At 33.4% G+C, this 23,310-nt stretch overlaps 1 protein-coding gene across 1 annotated transcript; it reads left to right on the top strand.

Annotated features, from left to right (window-relative positions):
- Window positions 1-18,341: 18,341 nt before the first annotated feature.
- LOC142635393 (protein neprosin-like) lies at window positions 18,342-19,445 on the top strand. The gene is made up of 4 exons (XM_075809553.1): window positions 18,342-18,380; window positions 18,497-18,550; window positions 18,666-18,812; window positions 19,056-19,445. Exons 1-4 carry the CDS (start codon window positions 18,342-18,344, stop codon window positions 19,443-19,445), a joined length of 630 nt encoding a protein of 209 aa, XP_075665668.1.
- The last annotated feature ends 3,865 nt before the right edge of the window (window positions 19,446-23,310 follow it).

Here is a 23,310-nt window from a genome sequence, read left to right as displayed (position 1 = left end):
GTGACGAATGTTTTCTATAAATTTGTAAGGTCTATTTACGTTTTATTTTCCTTTTTTTTTTACAACATATTTTTATAACATGTTTCTCAAAAAAAAAGTTAGATCCTAGATGAAAATTTTATCTTGTAATATATGGTTTCCGTCCTTAATTATCAGTATGACGCTCATGAGCATATAACATATTCATATTATATAATTAAGAAATAAATTAGGCATGAAATCTTATACACAATTTCCTTATTAATGTAATTCCAGATATTATGTGACATATATATATTTTCCTAACATGCAGCTACACATTTTGTTAAGATATTATATATGATTTGTTCGTGATTCTAGTAAAAATGAAAAATCTACCGCGATTCTTTTACCTTTTCGTTTTATTTTTCCCAAAATTTTCCATATCTCAATTTAATATCTTGCCTCATTATTCTCGCATACAAATATTTGGGGGAAGTTTTAAATTTTTGTAGGAAGAAGCCCGCTATAAATAAAATAGTTCTCTCTTTGCAAATACAAGCTATACTGTCTGATCAATTCCTTCTCATTGGCTGGTTTATTTGAAGCCATTTCAATGGGGTATCAGCATATGCCATCACCTTCGGTAAATATATCTTCTTCTTCTTCTTCTTCTTCTTTTTGGACCAAACACACTTGTTCACAGTATTAGTATGTATATGCATTTTCTTTCTATTTTTTTTTTTTATAATTTTTTTCTTTGAACAATGATCCTCTCCAATCAGATTTGTATCTTGAAAGTGGAGATCACTTGTTGTGATGAGTGTCCTATTAAATTGAAGAAGAAGTTGCTGAAGACCAAAGGTGTGCTTGGATTTTCAATTCATGCAATCCCATCTATTTGGGAACAACTTATTTAGTTTTTTGAGGAAACTTTTTTTTTGGTATAATTTTCTTTATCTTTTTCACTTGTATTATATTTTGTCACATGTGATTGATTTAATTTTCATATGTTTAATTAGGAGTGACTTCAGTAAATATTGATTCAAAAAAAGGGACCATCACGATTATAGGTGACATAGTCCCTACAATATTAATGCAAGTGTTTAAAAAGATTGGCAAACCGGCAGAGCTTTTATTCTTTGAGAAGACCCCCTCACAAGAGAAAAGTGGTTCTAATGTCAAGAACAATGTCCAATTTGCATGCGATGATAATGATGATGATGATGAGTATGTATCCAAAAGGAGCAGTACTACTCGCAGTACAATGCATGACATCAAACACGGTTGGGGTGGATGTAACAGCAAAGTTGGTCGTGTCCCTCCCTCTAGTAGTTCAAGGTTGTTTAAGACACCATGGCCTGCATATAGATCACTCTCAAGGCCATTCCTTGAGTCAATATGGCATGGTTTTCATCCCGGGCTTTCTCGACAACCACCACCTCCACCGTCACCATATGGCTGTTTTCTATCAAGGCCTCCACAAAAATACAACCCCATTACCCACTACACAAGCTATTGGGATAATTACCACCTTTGATTGTGAGATATAGCTAGGGTCTTTCAAGTTGCTTTTTCGTGCAATGTTGCTCAAGTTACTATTAGACATGGCATGGTTTGTGGGGTTTTTCTTTTTTTTTTTATTAAAAACCACCACCACCACGGGTAGCATATAGATGTTCTTTCTATTTCCCTTTGTTCTCAAGATTAGATAACGAATTATCACCAGTGTCTCTACCTCACCTTTTTTGTGTGTGAGTGTCTCCCTCTCGCCTTTTTTTGTGTGTGAGAATGTATGAGAACACAGATAGTTGAAAGTAAATTTATGGTTTATCATTTTTTTTTTCTGTCTCTCTCATCAATGATTGAGACCATCTTTTGTTGCTTGGATTCGAATATGTGGCACAGTTTTATAATCTATCAATTTTGTTTAACCCAAGCTCATAGCATTTTACATGTTTGATTATCAATTTTATACAACACTAGTCGCATACCTGAGCTTTGTGCATGATAGTTTTTTAGGATGATCTTATTAAATATTTTAATACTATAACTTTAGTTATTAACCATTGGTTTTTCATTAGTTTTTAAGTTAATAAAAACGTTAAATATACATTTTTTTAACCTTTACATATATATATATATATATATATATATATATATATTATAAATAAGGTTAAATGAAAGGTCAAAAAGGGGATTTTAAAAATTTTCTAACTTTATTTCTTATGTAATTTTTACTATTACCAAAGAACGTCTCTTTTTTAGTTATGATTAGAAATATGGTTTCCATAGTTAGAGTTTGATTATTTTTAAGTTTAAATTTAGTACTATGATTTTATTTAATTGTTGATTATTGATTTAATGTTTTAAGTGGATTTAACGGTTTATTTTATTATACTACAAAGTTTTTAATGTCCTCCGTATGATTATCTTTGTTTTATTTTTTATTTCACCTTACAACCTCTTTGTTTTCTAATTAGTGGTTACTAATTGACGTTTGATTTTTTTTCATTATCTATTCTTTATTACTTTGTATTGTTTTTTTCCCCTTTACCACCTCTCTTTCTCTCTCTCCATTGGCAACCTATTATTTTTCCATTTTGATGATGATTCTATGATATTAAATTTGCATTATTATTATTATTATTTTTTTTAATTTAGTGTTTCTAAATTGACATTTGTTTTGTATTCCATTTTTCTTTTGATGCATTGGGTGCTAGAATGAGTGTTTGCCTAGCATTACTCCACTTTATGAGGACAATCCTATTTATTGAATTTAAGAAAAATATTATATGTTTAATATAAAAAAGGAGAGGAAATATAAATAATTTAATGACATATATGGGGGGTGTGGCTGAATTCAAATGTTGAATAAAATAATATGAGATGAAAAAAAAAAATAAATATATAACAATAAACACTAACTTATCCAAATAATTATATGTAATATAATAATAATAATATATTCTTATATACTATCTCTAATTCTTTATAATGCAATAAGATAACATTTAATAATCAAAGTGAACAAAAAAAAAAAAAAAACTTAAAACACAAAACTAAATCACATCAACCCAAAATAGAGATGCAAGAATGAAAAACTTGATCAAGCTAAAGTAGAGATGTAAGAAAAATAAAAAAGATTCACCAAAAACAGAGGGAGAAAGAAAGAGAAATAAGCCTTTCTTATGAGGGAAGATTATGCAAAGAATGGAAGAGTGAATGAAAAATTTATACTGAGAGGAAGATAGTAAAAACAAACAAACAACATAAAGGAAGATAATTGGAAAGAGAAAGAGCGATACTAAGGTAGAAGGTTTGGGGAGATAAAAAAGTAAAGGGAAGGATAAAGGTTGGAGAAAATGTAAATGTTAAAAAAATGAGTACAATTTGATGAGGACAAATTTTATTATTATTTGAATTTAAGTAGAACATTACATTTTTTATTTTTTTTTAGAAAAGGGAGAGAATATAAATAATTTAATAGTAAGGAGGATGTGCTTGAATTAAAAGATATAACAATACACACTAAATTATCCAAATCATGCTATGTAATAGAATAATATTATATTCTTATCTACTATCTTTAATTCTTTATAATGTAATTGGATAATATTTACGAATCAAAGAGAACAAAAAATAATAATAATAACTTAAAACACAAAACTAAATCGTATCAACCTAAATTAGAGTTCTAAAAAAAATATATATATATATATATATAAACATGAAGCAGAGATGCAAGAAAAATAAAAAAAATCCACCAAAAATTTAGAGAGAGAGAGAGAGAGAGAGAGAGAGAGAGAGAGAGATAACCTTTTTGTGAGAAAAAACTATGCAAAAAATGAAAGAAAGAATGACAAATTTATAGTAAGATGAAGGGAAATATGAATAATGATATTAAAGTAGAGGGTAGTGGGGAGATGAAAAGGTAAAGGAAGAAGAAAGGTTGGAGAAAATGTAAATATTTAAAAAAATAAGTGAATATTAAAAAAAAAGAATTATAGTATAATTGGAAAGAAAAAAGATATTGACGTAAATGCTGATGTGGCTTAATTGGAGCATAGTAACAATAAATGTTACGCTTGACCTTTTAGATATATATAGATATAGCTAAGTACAATGGGTTATATGAAACATACTTAGCTTCCTCTCCCACCACTCATCAATTACAAGTTGCAGCTATTGTTCCTTTGGCAAACCTATTTCAAAGTATCTAATTTTTCTTCAATCTATCCTACCTATCCATATAGTTCATCCTAGAAAATTCCTTTCTAGTTACTAAAGAGGATATTAGGTCAATTACCCTTAAATGCCTCATCCACACAAGCTTCACAAAAGATTGTCGTTAGTCTTAATGTCCATTGAACTCTAAAATTTGAGATTTTTTGGGATGGTTTAGTGTTGAGATTTGAAGTCTCCTTTTTCTTACCCATCTAAACAAAACTTAGGTTTGTTAATGATGTAGCATGATGATCCATAAAAAATTAGGAACAAAAAAGGCTTTAAGACAGATCAATTGGCACTACTGCAACATAGTTTATACATTATTTTATATAGAAAAAGGCTTCTTTTTTCCCCCCAAAAAACTATTCTCAACTGAAGCTTTAAGACATATCAATTAGCAATACTATAACAATCCCAGCACAACAGCCATCTCAACTTTTTTTTTTAAAATACCCTTTAGTTCCCAGTACTAGTAACTAATGAAGTGAAAAGCAATGTAGGCTATGTAGCAATAAACTAGTTAAGATGATGGGCTGAAAAAAAAAATGAAAAGAAATATTAAAATAAGAATTGAAACTTTTCAACAGTAGAGGAAAATATAGAACAGAACTTGTTCAGTCACAAGATTTCAGCATTTTCACACCTAAGAAAAAAAGTCTTTATAAGTTTCATACTTCTTTCAAAAAATTAAAAGAAATAACAGGAAGCAATAAGGAGCACTAACCAGAATCACTCAATCAAAAAGAATAGCCAAAGCAAAAATTTTGGAACTCGAAAATAAAACCTATAGTGCTATTCAATTGAAAGACAAAGTTTGCATCCCAAAGTTTAAATTTTAGTGCATGTCTTTCTCCAAACAGTAAATCAGATGAACAGTTTCCATCAATTCTCACTATAGTATTAATTGTTAACATAAATCAGACAAGCGTTCGAACACCTTGAATACACTGAATATAAAATGAAGAGCCTAAAGTTTATTGCTACATTGCTAAAGTTGAACTTTAGGATCTTGTTTAGCCTTCATCACTAATCAATGAAACTCTTACTCAAAAGTTCAGTCCATTTTACTCCAAAGCAAAGCAAAACAAAAAAGTGAACATATATTATGGGCAGGCAGCAGCTATGTCTATGTGGTCAATTCTAAGGCGAAAATGAAATTCCTTGAATACATTTGAATTGGAGCAACTAATGTAGGGAATATATGAAATTCTCATACATGTGAGATGCAAAATAGAGAAAAATATATGCCAAAGAAAACAATTATATAAGACAATATTTACGTGGTTCGAAAATTTGCCTACGTCTATAGTGTTGTAGTAATTTTACTATTCACTGGGAAAATTACAAGATGTGGCAGTACAGTTTTCTCTCTCAAAACAATACATAAATCCTAATCTCTGTTGATGCTTATTTTGGGATAGCCCAGCGGTAGGAAGAAACTCATCAAGCTCTAATGACAAGAATGATGGGTCTTAGGCCCATAAAGTAAATGGATGGGCCCTGGAAAAGAAAAGGGGCCAACGGGAGCCCAAAGGAAGAAATAGTAAACCTATAGGTATTATGTGATGTAGAAAAGTGAGAATGAGTCACAACAGATCCAATGTAATGAAGAAAGAAAGTAAAGGGTCTGTGGAAAGCCCATAAACCCCAAGGATGGAGGATATAGTAATTAGGCTCAGAAAGCCTAAAAAGAGTTAGTAAAAACCCATGAAAATGTAGAATTGGAAATGGGTCGAGGACGCCCAAAGAGGGAAAATGGGCCGAGGATGCCCAACAAGGAAGAAATAGGCCAAAGAAGCCCACAAGTAATATAATGGACCCAGTAAGCCCAAAGTAGCATGAGTATGAATCCAATAATCATATAGGATCATTGAAACCAATTGGGAGAAGAACATGCAAAAGGCCTAGAGGAAGCTCAGTGAGCACGGGTCAAGTAACACCACGGCAGAGTGGCATGGCAAGAATGTCAACGAGATTACAGAAGGCATAAAGAATGAGCTCAAGAAAGGAAAACCCACGATCGAGCAAGGCCCAGCTCTTGAAAGGAATAAACCAATAAAGAATGGAAAATCAGAAGACATTTCACGGCATAAGAGATCAAGGATGAGTGGAAGAATGCATAGATGAAGCTCTAGACCGTGACAAACACATGGGTAGCAGACGAAGCTTTTAACACACATAAAAGTGGAGCATGCGTAAGGCCTAGGCATTATCGACCTATACCCAGTCAATACAGGGGTGGTGGGTCATGGGTTAGAGGTAAGAGAGGGTATGGTTGACGGTGGGGAGAGAAGAAAGCCTATTTTAGGGTTCCCGTTCAAACTCTTTTGGGGGAAATGTCCTGCTAGGATGACATACTACCCAAAAGAGGGGGGATGAGTTGAGACCACTAGGTACGTGACATGAAGGATAGCAAGAAAGAATACCCACACTGTGGAGGGTTAGAATGCTACAGTGGGCAAGCAAACAAGATAGTCTTCTTTGTTTGGTAATGGGGAGTGGCACGATCAACATAGCCAAGTGGTGGTGGTTGGACAGCTGACAGACTAGTGGATGGTTGAGAAGGACACTCAAATCCAGACAAAAGTAGTTAAATGCTAAAATGGTAAAAACTAGTCATGACAAGCAGTATGTAGGGAGTTCTTGCCGTGTACAGAAAGGGTAGAGGATCAGAATCGCAACGGTAACAATTACTAAGAGAGAATCATAGCGACATCACTGCCACAACAGTAACCACCATTATACTACACAAGTGAACATTAAGAAAGAAAGAAAAGAAAGGGGAGGAACTAAAAAGTAGAAAAAGCAGAGAGAAAGAAGTAGAGGATTAGGAAGAGAAAACTAGTGGATGGTCGGGAAGGACACCCAAATTCAGACAAAAGTAGTTAAAGGCTAAAATGGTAAAAACTAGTCATGACAAGCAGTATATAAAGAGCTCTTGCTGTGTACAAAAATGGGAAAGGATCAGAATCGTAACAGTAACAATTACAAAGAGAGAATCATAGCGACATCACCACCACAACAGTAAACACCATTATACTACACAAGTGAATATTAAGAAAGAAAGAAAGAAAGGGGAGGAACTAAAAAGTAGAAAAAGCAGAGAGAAAGAAGTAGAGGATTAGGAAGAGAAAGAGAAAGCGTAGAATGACAAGCATGCACCAACAAGCTTTTTTTATCTCTCTATCCCTCTAAAAGCCTACCCTCTGCCGAGAATAAAAGATTTGCTTAGGCATAAACCATTCAGGCTCATTCCCTCAAAGTGAATAATTTCTACGGTAGGGTCTTCTTGAGAAGTTGTTCACATTGAGGAGATGGTTCCCTCATTGGTCTCAATCCCGTACCATGATTTAACACGGCAGACTAACCTCTTTTTTTCTTCTTTGGATTAATCACCATTATTGTTTCCCTTTCTATTTCTGCCATTCCTCTCACGACATGTTTCTAGTTGTTGTATTCTTCATTTTATTTAAGGATCCTTTATTTTGCTTTGTCTAACAGTAAAATCATGTTTTTTATTATTTTCCATTACATTCTGCCTACCATTAGCTTTGTTATAGCAGCAACGCCTACCATAGGCATATGATCGAAGTTTCTGCCAAAGATAAATGGACATAGTTTGTGCACAAGCCGGACCAAAATAAGTTGTGATTGGACCGGTCTTAACTCTTCTACCCAGAATACTTAGGCCTTAATACAGCAGAAGGGCGCTTGCCCAACATTTCAAAAAAGATCCACTATAATCTCCAAAACAACTGTTTTTCTATCTTGTGCACATTATTTATAATGTGCTACAAACGGGCAAAAAAATTTCAACCCAAGCCTCCGCTCCATGAACTAAGCCTCAGAAAAAATCTCATTAAAAACAGTAATACTTTTATTTTGGGCTAGATCATAATTTGGATTAAATACAACTAGGCTTCACAAAGCCCAACAACTATGTCTATGCATACACCTTGAATACATTGACTAAAAAATCAAGAGCATAAAGTTTATTGCTAAATGAAGAGCCTAATTATTGTCCAAAGTTCAATCCACAAAGGGCCATTATTGCATTTTAGCAAGAGTGAAAATCTTAATAAGTTTTAGCCATCCAACAAACATCATAATAATAAATAGCAAAATTAGAAAAAGAAAAGGGAATACACTCTGTTGGATGTGATGATCGAAAAAGTACAACTAGTGATTGTTTTTATCTAGGAAATATTCTAGATACTTTGATGAGTAAAAAGTAAAATTTTATCTCTCTTTCTATTGCTAAAGTTGAATACATTGCTATGAGAAGCTGCTACACTCAACTTCTCTAGATTTAGAAACTCATGCTCAATTATGGTATTCTTCAAAAACATCTGATCATCTATTGTGACAATACTAGTGCTATCAATATTTCCAAAAATCTTGTTCAACATTCCCAAACAAAGCACATTGAGATTCGTCATCACTTCATTCGTGAACTGATGAAAAATGGAATCTTAACTCTTGAGTTCATTCTTACTAAAGATCAAAGAGCTCATCTCTTCACCAAACCTTTTGATGGTCAGCGCTTTGAATTCTACACCAATCTATTGGTGTCCTATCTCTTGACTAATACATTCTCTCATGCATTCCATCTAGTTCTTTACTGTTTTTAGGCTTTCTTGTTTATTTAGTGTAGAGACCTCATTTTGTAATAAACTTTGGTTCTTGGCCCCAATGATGAGGTTGGCATATGTCAACCAAGGGTAATTAAAGAGTTCATAATTGTTTGGAAGCAATCACAACTCAAAAGAGCTTAAATCGCTTTGAAAATGATGCTGAAAAATGTCATTTCCTCATAGTTTTGACCATAACTTTTGGTCCACATATATTTTTTTAGTAAGGTTTATTTTATTGGAAATTGGACATCTCAAAATTCAATTTGAACATATATTTTGTATGATTTGGATTTATATTGAGTGAGATATGACCGTTTGAAATTAGGCTATCAATGTAATAGAAATTAGGGTTTTTAGGAAGTATGCGTATGCATGCCTCGAATCCGTGTAAGCAAGCTCATTCTTAGACCACCAAAACTTGAGTTTTGGGCCCCCAAAGCATCATTCTTTGATGGGAGCAAACCCTTGGGAACATCCAAAGGCATTATTTATTTATTTATTTATACTTAAAACACATTAATTGGTGTAAGAACTATGACCAACTATGACATGGTGGTCACCTGACAAGGACTTCAATGGGAGGGAGGGTGTGTCACATGTTCTAGCTCCATTGAGAGCATTAAATGCAGGATAAATTAGGACTGAAAGCTTGGATTTGTGTTAAAACACAAGAGCTTATTCAGACCCCCAATTAAAAATTACGGCTAGATTGCTTTCACTCTAACTTAGACTAAGTGCGGAACAAGAGTAAATGAGAGCAACGAACCAATAACTCTACCCTAAGCCATATTCATCCATCATTAACAATCAAATGAAAGCTTAAAGAGTAGGGAAGAGATATGCAAACACAAGATAACACCGAGACGTGTTATCGAAGAGCTCAGTGAAAAACCTCTCCGTGACCCTCTAAGTCGAAATCGATCCATTAGGGAATAAAGTTAGAGTACACGAATAACAAAAGACCCTCTAAGCCTAGTCTACTCCATGTACTTCAGCCCTCCAAACTCCTGCTACCAATTGACTTCTCGGAGCCTTGTCTTCTCTAACTTTCCAAATCCCACAATTCAGCCCGATTGCATCTGCCAATGAATGATTCCTTCTAATGCTTCACAGCAACACCAAAATCTCACTTTACACTCAATATGGGTGTGGTAAGTGTTTGGGCTAGCAACCTCTAAAGGATCTAGAGATGAAGAGGTAGGAGTTGAGAAAAACCACAAGGAAATGTGTAGATGATTGTGGGTATAACAATCTCTAACTCTCAAGTGAATTTTCTAGGGTTTTCTCTCTAAAGAGCACTCCTTAGAATTTATGGATAATGAGGGTATATATAATGTAGGTAAAGATTTGGTAAAGCAAAACACAACTTTTTGCCAAACAGAGACTTCCGTGAGTCCTTCACGTGTTGGCCCTTCTCGCGAGACAGTCGCAAAAATGATGGCCTGGCACGATTCTTCATCTTCCAGTCATGTGCTCTACATGTGGCTCTTTCATGGGTTGCTTCTCGTGAGACACTCACGAGCCAGTCGCAAAATCCACTTGTTCAACTTTTGAAACTTGATTATTCACCGATCTCTCACACTCACCCTTTACAATTAAACCCACATACATACAGGAAAAATGATTGAAGAAATTACAATAAAATTTGACACGGAATTAAAGCCAACGCAATATGGTTGGAAATCACAACTTTACAAGGATTTATAACTTAATTTCAATAGAAATAATTATATTATCATATAGTTCCCGTATTGTTATTATAAGGGATTTTTTTAAGTGTGTTGATGATTTTTTTTTCTTAAGAATTATAAACATGGTTAGCAAGCCTAAGCGAGGGTTGGAATTTAAAACTGGCGTAAGTGTTGACCACAGTAGATAGATACATTTAACTTTGTTAACTTTCAATTTATCACCATTTGTGTCTCTGCATTAGGTATCTGTGCCTCCCTCATGAGAACTTCCTACTTGGAGCATGCTCATGAGAACTTCTTATTTGGAACATGCACGCTAAAATTAAGTATCTTCCAACCATATAAGTTGTAAAAGGTAAATACAATTATAATATGCTACTAACTAGCTTAAACTCCCCCTGGAAACCCCCAAACACTTTGTGAGTTAAAAATTTGCCGTTAAGTATGCATAAAAAATTTATATTAATTTTTTGATTTTTTTTTTTTCATTTAAGGAAAAAATTTTAATGGCAATTTTTTAACGGAACAGAGCCAAACGTATGAATTGAATATATTTGAAGCTTAAAGGTTTCAACTGAAAAAAAGTAAAGTTAGAGGATTGATTCTCTCTCTCTCCCCTTTAACCATTCTACAAACCACAAATCAGCAAACTGCCCACCAAAATCACAGCCTTTCTTTCTCAACCAAAAACCTCACCAAAATCATAACCATTCCATATTTATTCTTATCAATTTCTTGTTAGTATTTTCCATCTCTCTCTCTCTCTCTCTCTCTCTCTCTCTCCTTTACCCATTCTACAAACCACAAATCACAACAAACTGCTCACCAAAGTCACGGCCTCTCTTTCTCAACCAAAAACCCCACCCAAATCATAACCATTCCATATTTATTATTATCAACTTCTCATTAGTATTTTCCTATTTTTAGATAATGTAATGCATGCTTAAAAAATAAGTTGCCTCTTATTTTGTCTCTTAGAACGCACTTGCTTGGAGTATTTTAAAAAGTTATATTATTATAAGCCCATACCTGGAAAGTAGGGGAAAAAATTCCAATCTTTGTGCATTAGCTAGCCCTAAAAATTTGTAAAGTTGACTTATTCAAAATTTTTCCTTTATCTTTATCCCTATGAATGCAGGGATTAACCTATAATTAGAGGGAAATTCTATTCTTATTATTTGCATTTACATAGTGTGTGATTTAGAATCCATTTACTGGATAGATTTGAGCTTTATTAACAATTAAAAAGAGCCTCAATTGTGACTAGTCCTTTTGAGGTAGAGCGCAAATGTGGCTAGTGCTTTCCCTTGAGTTGTTATGAATGAGTGTTTCCTTAGCATTACTCCACTTTATGAGGACAATTCTATTTATTGAATTTAAGAAAAATATTATATGTTGAATGTAAAAAGGAGAGGAAATATAAATAATTTAATGATACATATGGAGGATGTGGCTGAATTCAAATGATGAATAATATAATATGAGATGAAAAAAAAAATTAAAAATAAAATATATAACAATAAACACTAACTTATCCAAATCATTCTATGTAATATAATAATAGTATATTCTTATATACTATTTTTATATCTTTATAATGCAACAAGATAACATTTAACAATCAAAGTGAACAAAAAAAAAAAAAAAACTTAAAACACAAAACTAAATCATATCAACCCAAAATAGAGTTCTAAAGAACACAAAACTTGATCAAGCTAAAGTAGAGATGCAAGAAAAATAAAAAAGATCCACAAAAAAACTAAGGGAGAAAGAGAGGGAAATAACCCTTTTTTTTGTGAGGGAAAATTATGCAAAGAATGGAAGAGTAAATGACAAATTTATGCTAAGAGAAAGATAATAAAAAGAAACAAAATAAAGGAAGATAAAGGGAAAGAGAAAGAGCGATACTAAGGTAGAAGGTTTGGGGAGATAAAAAGATAAAGGGAAGGAGAAAAGTTGGAGAAAATGTAAATGTTAAAAAAATGAGTACAATTTGATGAGGACAATTTTTATTATTATTTGAATTTAAGTAAAATACTAAATTTTTTATTTTTTAAAACAAAAAGGAGAGAATATAGATAATTTAATGATAAAGAGGATGTGGTTGAATTAAAAGATATAACAATAAACACTAAATTATCCAAATCATGCTATGTAATAAAATAGTATTATATTCTTATCTACTATCTTTAATTCTTTATAATGTAATGGGATAATATTTAAGAATCAAAGAGAACAAAAAATAATAATAATAACTTAAAACACAAAACTAAATCGTATCAACCTAAATTAGAGTTCTAAAAAACACAAAAAATATAAACCTAAAGCAAAGATGCAAGAAAAATAAAAGTCCACCAAAAAATTGAGAGAGAGAGAGAGAGAGAGAGAGAGAGAGAGAGAGAGAAATAACCTTTTTGTGAGAGAAAACTATGCAAAAAAATGAAAGAGAGAATGACAAATTTATAGTAAGAAAAAGTGAATAAGAAAAGACAAATAAAGGAAGATGAAGGGAAAGATGAATAATGATATTAAAGTAGAGAGTAGTGGAGAGATGAAAAGTTAAGGGAAGAAGAAAGGTTGGAGAAAGTGTAAATATTTAAAAAATAAGTGAATGTTGCTCAAAAGTGCTTAAATTGCTTTGAAAATATTGTTGAAAAATGTCATTTCCTCACAGTTTTGACCATAACTTTTGATCCATATATAATTTTTGAGTAAGGTTTGTTTTATTGGAAATTGGACATCCTGAAATTCAATTTGAACATATATTTTGCATGATTTGGATTTATATTGAGTGAGATATGACCGTTTGAAAGTAGGCTATCAATGTAGTCGAAGTTAGGGTTTTTAGGAAGTATGCGTACGCATGCCTTGAACCCATGTAAGCAAGCTCATTCCCAGACCACAAAAACTTGAGTTTTGGACCCTTAAAGCATCATTCTTTGATGGAAGCAAACCCTTGGGAACATCCAAAGGCCTTATTAAATTTTTTTTTTTCTTTCTTAAAACACATTAATTGGTGTAATAACCATGACCAACTATGACATGGTGGTCACCTCACAAAGACTTCAATGGGAGGGAGGGTGTGTCACATGTTCTAGCTCCATTGAGAGCATTAAATGCAGGATAGATTAGGACTAAAAGCTTGGATTTGTGTTAAAACATAAGAGCTTGTTTAGATCTCCTATTAAAAATTACGGCTAGATTGCTTTTACTCTAACTTAGACTAAGTGCGGAACAAGAGTAAATGAGAGCAATGAACCGATAACTCTACCCTAAGCCATATTCATCCATCATCAACAATAAAATGAAAGCTTAAAAAGTAGGGAAGAGAAATGCAAACACAAGATAACACCAAGATGTGTTATTGAAGAAGAAATCGAAGAACTCGGTGAAAAACCTCTCTACGACTCTCCAAGTCGAAATTGATCTATTAGAAAATAAAGTTGGAGTATACGAATAACAAAAGACCCTTCAAGCCTAATCTACCCTATGTACTTGAGCCCTCCAAACTCCTGCTACCAACTGACTTCTCGGAGCCTTGTCTTCTCTAACTTTCCGGATCCCGCAATTCAGGCCGATTGCATCTGCCAATGAATGACTCCTTCCAATACTTCACAGCAACACCAAAATCTCACTTTACACTCAGTATGGGTGTTGTAAGTGTTTGGGCTAGCAACCTCTTAAGAATCTAGAGATGGAGAGGTAGAAGTTAAGGAAAACTATAAGGAAATGTGTAGATGATTGTGGGTATAACAATCTCTAACTCTCAAGTGAATCTTCTAGGGTTTTCTCTTTAAAAAGCACTCCTTACAATTTGTAGGTAATGAGGGTATATATAGTGTGGGTAAAGGTTTGGTAAAGCAAAAAACAACTTTTTGCCAAACAGAAACTTCCGCGGGTCCTTCGCGGGATGACCCTTCCCGCGAGACAATTGCGAAAATGAAAGTTTGGCACGATTCTTCATCTTCTAGTCATGTGCTCTACATGTGGCTCTTTCACGCGTTGCTTCTCATGAGACAATCGCAAGCCAGTCGCGAAATCCACTTGTTCAACTTTTGAAGCTTGATTCTTCACCGATCTCTCACACTCATCCCTTACAATTAAACCTACATACATACAAGGAAAATGATTGAAGAAATTACTATCAAATTTGGCACGGAATTAAAACCAACACAATATGGTTGAAAATCACAACTTTACAAGGATTTATAACTTAATTTCAATAGAAATATTTATATTATCATATAGTTCCCATATTATTATTATAAGGGATTTTTCTAAGTGTGTTGATGATTTTTTTTTCTTATGAATCATAAACATAGTTAGCAAGCCTAAGTGAGAGTTGGAATTTAAAACTAGCGAAAGTGTTGACCACAGTAGATAGATACATTTAACTTTGTTAACTTTCAATTTATCACCATTTGTGTCTCTACATTAGGTATCTGTGCCTCCGTCATGAGAACTTCCTATATGGAGCATGCTCATGAGAACTTCTTATTTGGAACATGCACGCTAAAATTAAGTATCTTCCAACCATATAAGTTGTAAAAGGTAAATACAATTATAATATGCTACTAACTAGCTTAAACTCCCCCTGGAAACCCCCAAACACTTTGTACGTTAAAAATTTGCCGCTAAGTATGCATAAAAAATTTATAAAATATTTTTATTAATTTTATCGATTTTTTTTTTATGAGGAAAAAAATTTTAATGGCAATTTTTTAATGGAACAGAACCAAATGTATGAATTGAATATATTTGAAGCTTAAAGGTTTCAATTGAAAAAAAGTAAAGTTAGAGGATTGAATCTCTCTGTCTCCCCTTTAACCATTCTACAAACCACAAATGACTGGCAAACTGCCCACCAAAATCACAGGCTTTCTTTCTCAACCAAAAACCTCACCAAAATCATAACCATTCCATATTTATTCTTATCAATTTCTCGTTAGTATTTTCCATCTCTCTCTCTCTCCTTTACCCATTCTACAAACCACAAATCACAGCAAACTGCTCACCAAAGTCACAGCCTCTCTCTCTCAACCAAAAACCCCACCCAAATCATAACCATTCCATATTTACTATTATCAACTTCTCATTAGTATTTTCCTATTTTAGATAATGTAATGCATGCATAAAAAATAAGTTGCCTCTTATTTTGTCTCTTACAACGCACCTGCTTGGAGTACATTTCTCTACTATTATAAGCCCATACTTGGAAAGTAGGGGGGAAAATTCCAATCTTTGTGCATTAGCTAGCCCTAAAAAGTTGTACAGTTGACTTATTCAAAAATTTTCCTCTATCTTCATCCCCATGAATGCAGGGATTAACCTATAATTAGAGGGAAATTCTGTTCTTATCATTTGCATTTACATAGTGTGTGATTTAGAATCCATTTATAGTCCTTAATCCATTTATATATAGACACAAGAAAGTGCACATGCAAAACAAACCCTTTCTTTTTTGGTTGAGAATTAAGGATCAATGGCTTTCAAAGGGTTTGTTATTTTATATGTCTTGATATATTTTGGCTCATTCCATAATGAAGCCATGGTGAAGGGTAATAATCTCAATGATTTGAATTCAGAATTACCACCTATCAAAACTATATATTTTGGTATTTTCCATTATATGCTTGTCAATTGTTTTACTTGTGCAAATAATATTCATTATTTAATGGTTTTTTTTTCTTCCTAATAATTTCATGTCAAATTAGTGCAAAAGCAATTGCAATTTTCGTTCTAACTAAGTATTTGCATTTCCTTATAGCTTGAGATTTAGTCTAACAATAATAAGATTTTATCCAGACTAAGCATGGAGACACCTATGATTGCGTGGATATATACAAGCAAGCAAGTGTTAAACATCCTTTGCTCTGGAATCATACAATTCAGGTTCATATTGTTACTCCATTTGCGTTTAATATTTCTTCATAATTTAAATTCAATTTCAAGGTATTGGAGTAAAGGAGCGGGGCATGCACAAGGTTACATAGTCCACGCCATAATCATTTTGAAACTTTTTTTTTTGAAAGCCATTTTGAAACTTATCAATTTAATAATTCATATTAAATTTTACAAACCTTTAAGTGACACTTTATTTTCAATTTTAAATAATATGAAAGACAATTAAACCTAGGAAATTTTAAAAGTTTCACCATACTTGCACATGAAAGGCTTGCTATTGGAGGAAGTTGGGCCCGCGGCTACCGAAAAAAAACACAACGGAATGATTTGTAAAACAAGAGTGAGCAGTATGATTCTACTCCAATCTATGGTTTGTCAAGCCATGATCAAGACGAAGAGATAAAAGAGTGTTGCAATAACTCTTGTTGAAAATCTACAGGTTTCATTATAATAACCAATTTTATAAAACATCAACTTCCTTTTCCCAAAGTCCCCTTACACCCCCTTTTATAGTACAAGTGCACCTACCATAGACTTGGAGACTAAGGATAACAATAATGATAATTGTGATAAACAAGGAAATGAAATAAACTAAATTTCTTAATTCAAATTCAAATAGGCTAATAAGTTAGCTAAGATAATAATAAGAGGAAAAAAAAATCAATTAAGGACATGATCTGCTCATTTCCAACTTCTACATCTGGACTTTTGTTGAAGATATCTTCTGCAGAACCTGTGCATGATTGACAAATTAACACTAAGCATCTATTTGAGAACAACTTCTATAAACTTTTGCTAAAAATATGCTAAAATATATTTGTACCTCGAAAAAATTTGAAAATATGAAAAAAATGAAGTTTTAAAAATTATACATAAAAAGTAAAAACTGAAGCTTAGAACTAATGCCAAACTCACCCTAAATAAGCAACGTAATCTTCTGGATATACTTGATCCCAAATATCTCTCAAATAATTGCCACAAATTGTCATTATTGTCTTGGGTACTGTTGACTTCCAAATCTCCAAGGTTTCTGCCGCAAAATGCATCATTCTTGTCAAATGTCCCACATCGGTGTTTTAGGGAGGAAATAGTGAAAATCAGGTTTTTTAAAATAAAAAAAAATAGATATATATATATATATATATATATTTTTTTTTTATGCTACTCTAACAACTCGGATGCTTATTTTATAATATTTCATTTTAAATGATATGTTGATTTACTGAAGTATATAAAATACTGAACAGATGAGACCTAGCTATAAAGCTAGAAAACTAAGAGCCAAAATGCTATCCAAGAAGCAGCTATCGCCTGGTCATCGTTATGCAAAGATAAAGTTAGATGAAGCTTGCCCAAAAGGGACTGTCCCTGTTCTGAGGGTCGCAGACAAAGACCGATTGAAAAATGTATCATTCTTAAATAAGTCTCGATTGTTTCCGAATGAGCAGTGGAATCATGGTTTAGAAGTAAGTGAATTATATGGTTTTCTCTTATTTAATGTTTGTCGAAAATTTTCGTTTTTCCTTTCTCTTCTTTATTTTTGTAATGCAATTAGAATCTTCTTATCTTTAATGGAATGATCATCCTCATAGTTTGCATGCATTTTTTTTATCTTTTTCTTTTTGATAATCAGTTTGCAGGAATATTTACGAAAACAACCCCAGACAAAAAGTATAAAGGAGTCTCAGCCGTGATGACTATGGAATCCAAAAAATGTTGGGCCTAACCAATATAGTTCAGTTGCAATCTCAGTTGAAGTAGGAGAGGGACCTGACTACACTCGAATACAATTTGGGTGGACTGTAAGTATTAGGGAAGAAAAAAGGATTTGAAAATTGGTCCGTTTAAAATGAGAATGGGTGCATTTGTATAAACGGTTAGAAAACTGTGTTTTGAGTTTAAAATGAACGTTGTAAAAAAAGTTATGGGAGTTGCAGTTGCAAACGAGAGCTTTGGGTTTTGGGTTCTAAATACACTATTTTAAACTCTCAAATATATATTTTTTCTTACATAATTATGACTATTTATAATTTATAATATGGAAATGTGGAATTGGTAACTATTTGTGGTATTCTTCAGGTGTTCCCATTCCAGTTCCAGGACAGTTTCACTCATTGGTTTTTTGAAGTAACTGTAAGTATTTTTTATCTTTAAACAGATTTAAGGTTCTTGGGAGGATAATATATATTTTTTAAACTAATATAGTACTAACTTAATTTGAATTTCACATGTACTGTACATGAACTAGAACATAACAAATGTTCCAGGATGTTTTGATCTTAATTGCCAAGGATTTGTACAAATAAATACCCAAGTTCCAATTGGCGCTGCTATATATGATGTCTCTGACTACGGTACCGACAATCAAGTGTTTTTGCATTTCACCCTCATCCAGGTAATAATTACCTTTTATGTTTATATTATTTTTATAAGTTGTTGGAAAACTGCGTTCTAAGTTTAAAACGAATATTTTTAAAAAAGTTACGAAGAGTTGTAGTTGCAAAACAAAATTTTAGGTTTCAAAAAACGTTCTTTTAATCTTCCAGAACGCCTTACTGAACGGACACAAAAATTTGCAGAATTTCTGATCTTCAATTTTTGTTTTCCTTTTCCTTTTTCTCATTTTTGATAACAACAGGATCCAGAGAAAGAATCACCTTGGTGGCTGTTTTATAACCAAGAACCTACACCGATTGGGTATTTTTCAAACAAACTGTTTACTAAGTTAAGCGATGGAGCAGACACATTGAAATTTGGAGGCTATGTTTTCACTCAGCCAGAGGATGAGACTAGCCCTGAAATGGGTAGTGGAAGATTTAAAAATGAAATATATCAACGAACTGCCAACATGATTAATGTAAAATATACTGATTACAAGTATCAATCAATTCATTCGCCAACTGATATTCAAACTGCGGAGTCTCGTTGTTACTTTGAAGGAGATCACTCATACAAAGACGAAACAGTCGGTTATACTTTTTGTTTTGGCGGAAAAGGTGGCACAGAGGAGAGGTGTTATGGACATTAGTTGAAAATAATTTCAATTTTCAAGTAATATATTATCCATGATCATTTTCTTGTTAAAATAATGGAAATTTTTTAGTTTTTGTCCCTTTATTTATGGGGGTGTTTTTATTTGTGTCCTAGATTTTTTTTTTACTATTTTACTTTAGTTCCTAGAGAAATAATTGTTCAGAAAGTTAAAAGGATTTTTAGGGTAAAAAAACAAATCCAAAATCTCTAAACCAGACCCATGTTACCCTTATTCCAAAAATTCAAGAGCCTAAAATCTTAGGAAATTTTAGACCAATTAGTTTATGGGGTTATTACACGTTACTATCTTAAACTATACTCTATATTAAACTATACCCTAAATTACACTTTATATCTTAAACTTTCAAAATGTATAATTAGCACCTTAAACTTTTAAAATGCACAACTAGCAGCCTAGCACCCTAAACTAAACCATATCTCGTGTTATAATTTGCACCCGCCGTTATTTTGGACGAAAAACCAAAGTTTTTGATGCAAAATGTAATCGAGAGTGTAGTTTTTTATGGTAAAGTGTAATTTCTTTTTTATTTTTAAAAGATTAAATAGATGAGGCAATTGTGTCTTTTCATATGATGTCATATTTTTCAGTTCCAATTTAATAGCCTAATTGACAATGGGGTTTAAAGTATAATATGAGTTATAGTTTAGGGTGCTAACTGTACATTCTGAAAGCTTATGGTACAAAGTGTAATTTGAGGTATAATTTAAAATGGTAAAATGTAATTTCCCCTAATTTATGTAACACAATGTACAAAATTGTCACCAAAATAGCGGTAACTAAGTTAAGGCCCCTTCTTAATAACTTGACTTGTCCATTCTATTAAGCTTTTGTCTCAAAAATAAAAGGTATTAATAATGCCATTATACTTCAAAAAAAATATTAACATGATTGGCAAGAAGAGAGATGAATTGGTTTCATGGCCATCAAGATCGATTTAGAAAAAAACTTATGACAAACTAAAGTGGAGTTTTATTAGAGAAGTCTTGATAAGTTTTGTGGGGTCTTGGGCTTCGGCCGAGAGTGTGGGGCTTTGGCCGAGATTGTGAGTAGTTCGAGTCCGAGGAAGAATATCTTCTCGAATAAGCTAAACGCAGATCGGGTATAAATCCTAATGATCAAAGTGACCTTCTAGGAAGTTCTAATGATAGGAACGAGCATCATGAACGTACAAGAGGGATAAGGACTCAAAAATATCTAGGGAAAAACTGTTACACTGCATTGAATGCCCTGCAGCTAACTTTCTGACCACATTTATGTGGAAAAGACCCCTGAACAGTGTTACCTCGGCAACCACAACTCACAGAAGGCTAGAAAGGGTGTCTGATGAGATAAGCACTCATGTGGTGGCTCAAAAGATCAACAAGTGTAGGATTAAGATCATCCAAAATGAACTATATAATGGAAGAGGCCCTTCATGAAAAGGGGATGGAAAAAGGGGGAAGAGAAAGCACTATAGGAATCTCAACAATTCTTGTAACCATTGTTATCCAATATACACTAGAACAGAGATTCTCGGACTGTGCCGAGAACAAACTTTCTCGCATAAACCGGATTCAATTCTTGTTGGCTCATCATTCAAAACCATATTAACTATTATCCATGCACTAAAGCCTAGCTCTTTGACCCACTCTCTACAAATTTATTGTACTGGGTTTATTGGGCCAAGATCCCTTACATTTTGGGTTTGGTCTAAAAATCGTGTCCCCACAATTGGCGCTGTCTGTGGGAAGAGCTTGTGTGATAGTGAGTGCAATGGTTAAATATGGTAAGATCAGGCCCCCATCAGCAAGAGTCCCTGGAGAAAGCCATTATGGTGGCTAGTTTACTATGTGAACAAGTCACTACATGAGGCACACACCGTTGTTGTCCTAACTTAGCTTCCGCTCAGGTCTATACTACGAAGTGCGGATTATACGGTGAGGATTGCTGAATGGGGCACAGTTCTAGGGGCTTCTGACATCAAGTACATACCTCGTACCTTTGTCAAGGGCTAGGTCCTCACGAATCTGGTGGTCGAGTTCGCTGAACCTCCATTAGAGGAAGTGGCAGCAACACATGAGCAATTCAAAGGGGCTCTGCGACGGGGCTAGTTCTTGAAGGTATATATTGATATCTTCTAATCTTTTGAAGTGGTTAAATAGAACCTTAGCTATGTCGAGTCCTCGGACCTCCTACTTTGGGGAAATTAACACACACTAGCATCTTTAGAAATAATTAAACAGAACCTTAGCTATGCCGGGTCCTCGGACCTCCTACTTTGGGAAAATTAACACACACTGACATCTTTTAAAGTGGTAAAACAGAACCTTAGCTATGCCAGGTCCTCAGATCTCCTGTTTTGGGGAAATTAACACACACTAGCATCTTTTGAAGTGGTTAAACAGAACCTTAGCTATGTCGGGTCCTCAGACCTCCTGCTTTGGGGAAATTAACACACACTGGCATCTTTTGAAGTGGTTAAATAGAAGCTTAGCTATGCCGGGTCCTCGGACCTCCTGCTTTGGGGAAATTAACACACACTGACTTCTTTAGAAGTGGTTAAACAGAACCTTAGCTATGCCAGGTCCTCGGACCTCCTGCTTTGAGGAAATTAACACATACTGGCATCTTTTGAAGTGGTTAAACAGAACCTTAGTTATGCTGGGTCCTCATGTTAGGATTAGTGCCCTTAAATCCTATTGTATGATGCTATGTATGATATTATGTATGACATGATGTATGACTTAATATTGTGATTGATAAAATTATTTTATTATTATCTAAAATAATGGTAACATGAATATGAGACATTATCATATAGTCCATGAGATGCATTGTATGTGATTTATGTGAAAAGTCACAGAAGATGTAAATCACAAGTTCTTTGTAAACTCAGAATTTATAGTTCGTAGTCGGTGATGAAATTGGGCATTTCATCTGCGAAGACTATAACGTGTCAACTAAGATGATTTGTCTTGATCATGGAAGTGGAAGCTTCTAGTTGATATATTGATATGTTTTAAGAGTTAAGACATATTGAACAGGACCACTGTGAGATTTATTATTCTACTAACGACTGTCAAATGAATAATAAATCTCACGACTTCTATTTGCATGAACTCTTAATCCTGAGAGAATAATGGACCTGATCATGAAGTGTAGGTTGCTTTGATATATCAGGAGCGAGATCTGAAGTGACGGTCAAAACCTCAGTATGTTGGGCAACCACATTTAGTGTTGATGGAACATATATTCTTAAGATGGAATTCATAGTCTCTTGATGGAGATATAAAATATTCCCTTGAGATAAGTTTAATGTGTTTAGTTATTCAGAGAGTTAGGCCTAACCACTTTAGTAAGAAATTACTAAAGTAGTATGAAATTGGATTTCATAAATATATAATGAATAACTTTAAAGAATTAAACCGGGTACTCAAGGATAAGATGTAGTAATTTACAAAGTGGCAGTCTACGTTTATGACTTTGTGTTACTACGAATATTTTATGAAGGGGTTACGTGTATAATAAAGTCTTGGGATATAATTTATTAATAAGGCGTAGAGTGCAATTATATTTATATAGTGGTATTAAATATAATTAATGATAACTTTGGACTTGTCAAGAGTTGACGGAAAAGCCCAAGGCCCATTGGAGCTAGTGTCTTATTGGTCCCTTTTGGTCCCACTCCAAGCCACACACTAAAGCCCAATTGGAAATGCCTAATAGGCCAACCCAATTAGATAATCAATTAGTTATAAAGGGAGAAACATACAAAATTTTTATTAGAAGAGTTTAGAAAAGAAAAAGAAACGCTGTGTGAGAGAGTGTGAGACACACTTTCATTCTCCCTTTAGAAAAA

This window comes from Castanea sativa, chromosome 5, assembly GCF_040712315.1.
Source record: "Castanea sativa cultivar Marrone di Chiusa Pesio chromosome 5, ASM4071231v1".
In the NCBI taxonomy this organism is placed as follows: Eukaryota; Viridiplantae; Streptophyta; class Magnoliopsida; order Fagales; family Fagaceae; genus Castanea; species Castanea sativa.
The sequence above is the reverse complement of the archived record's forward strand: the minus strand, read 5'-3'. Positions and strand labels throughout refer to the sequence as shown.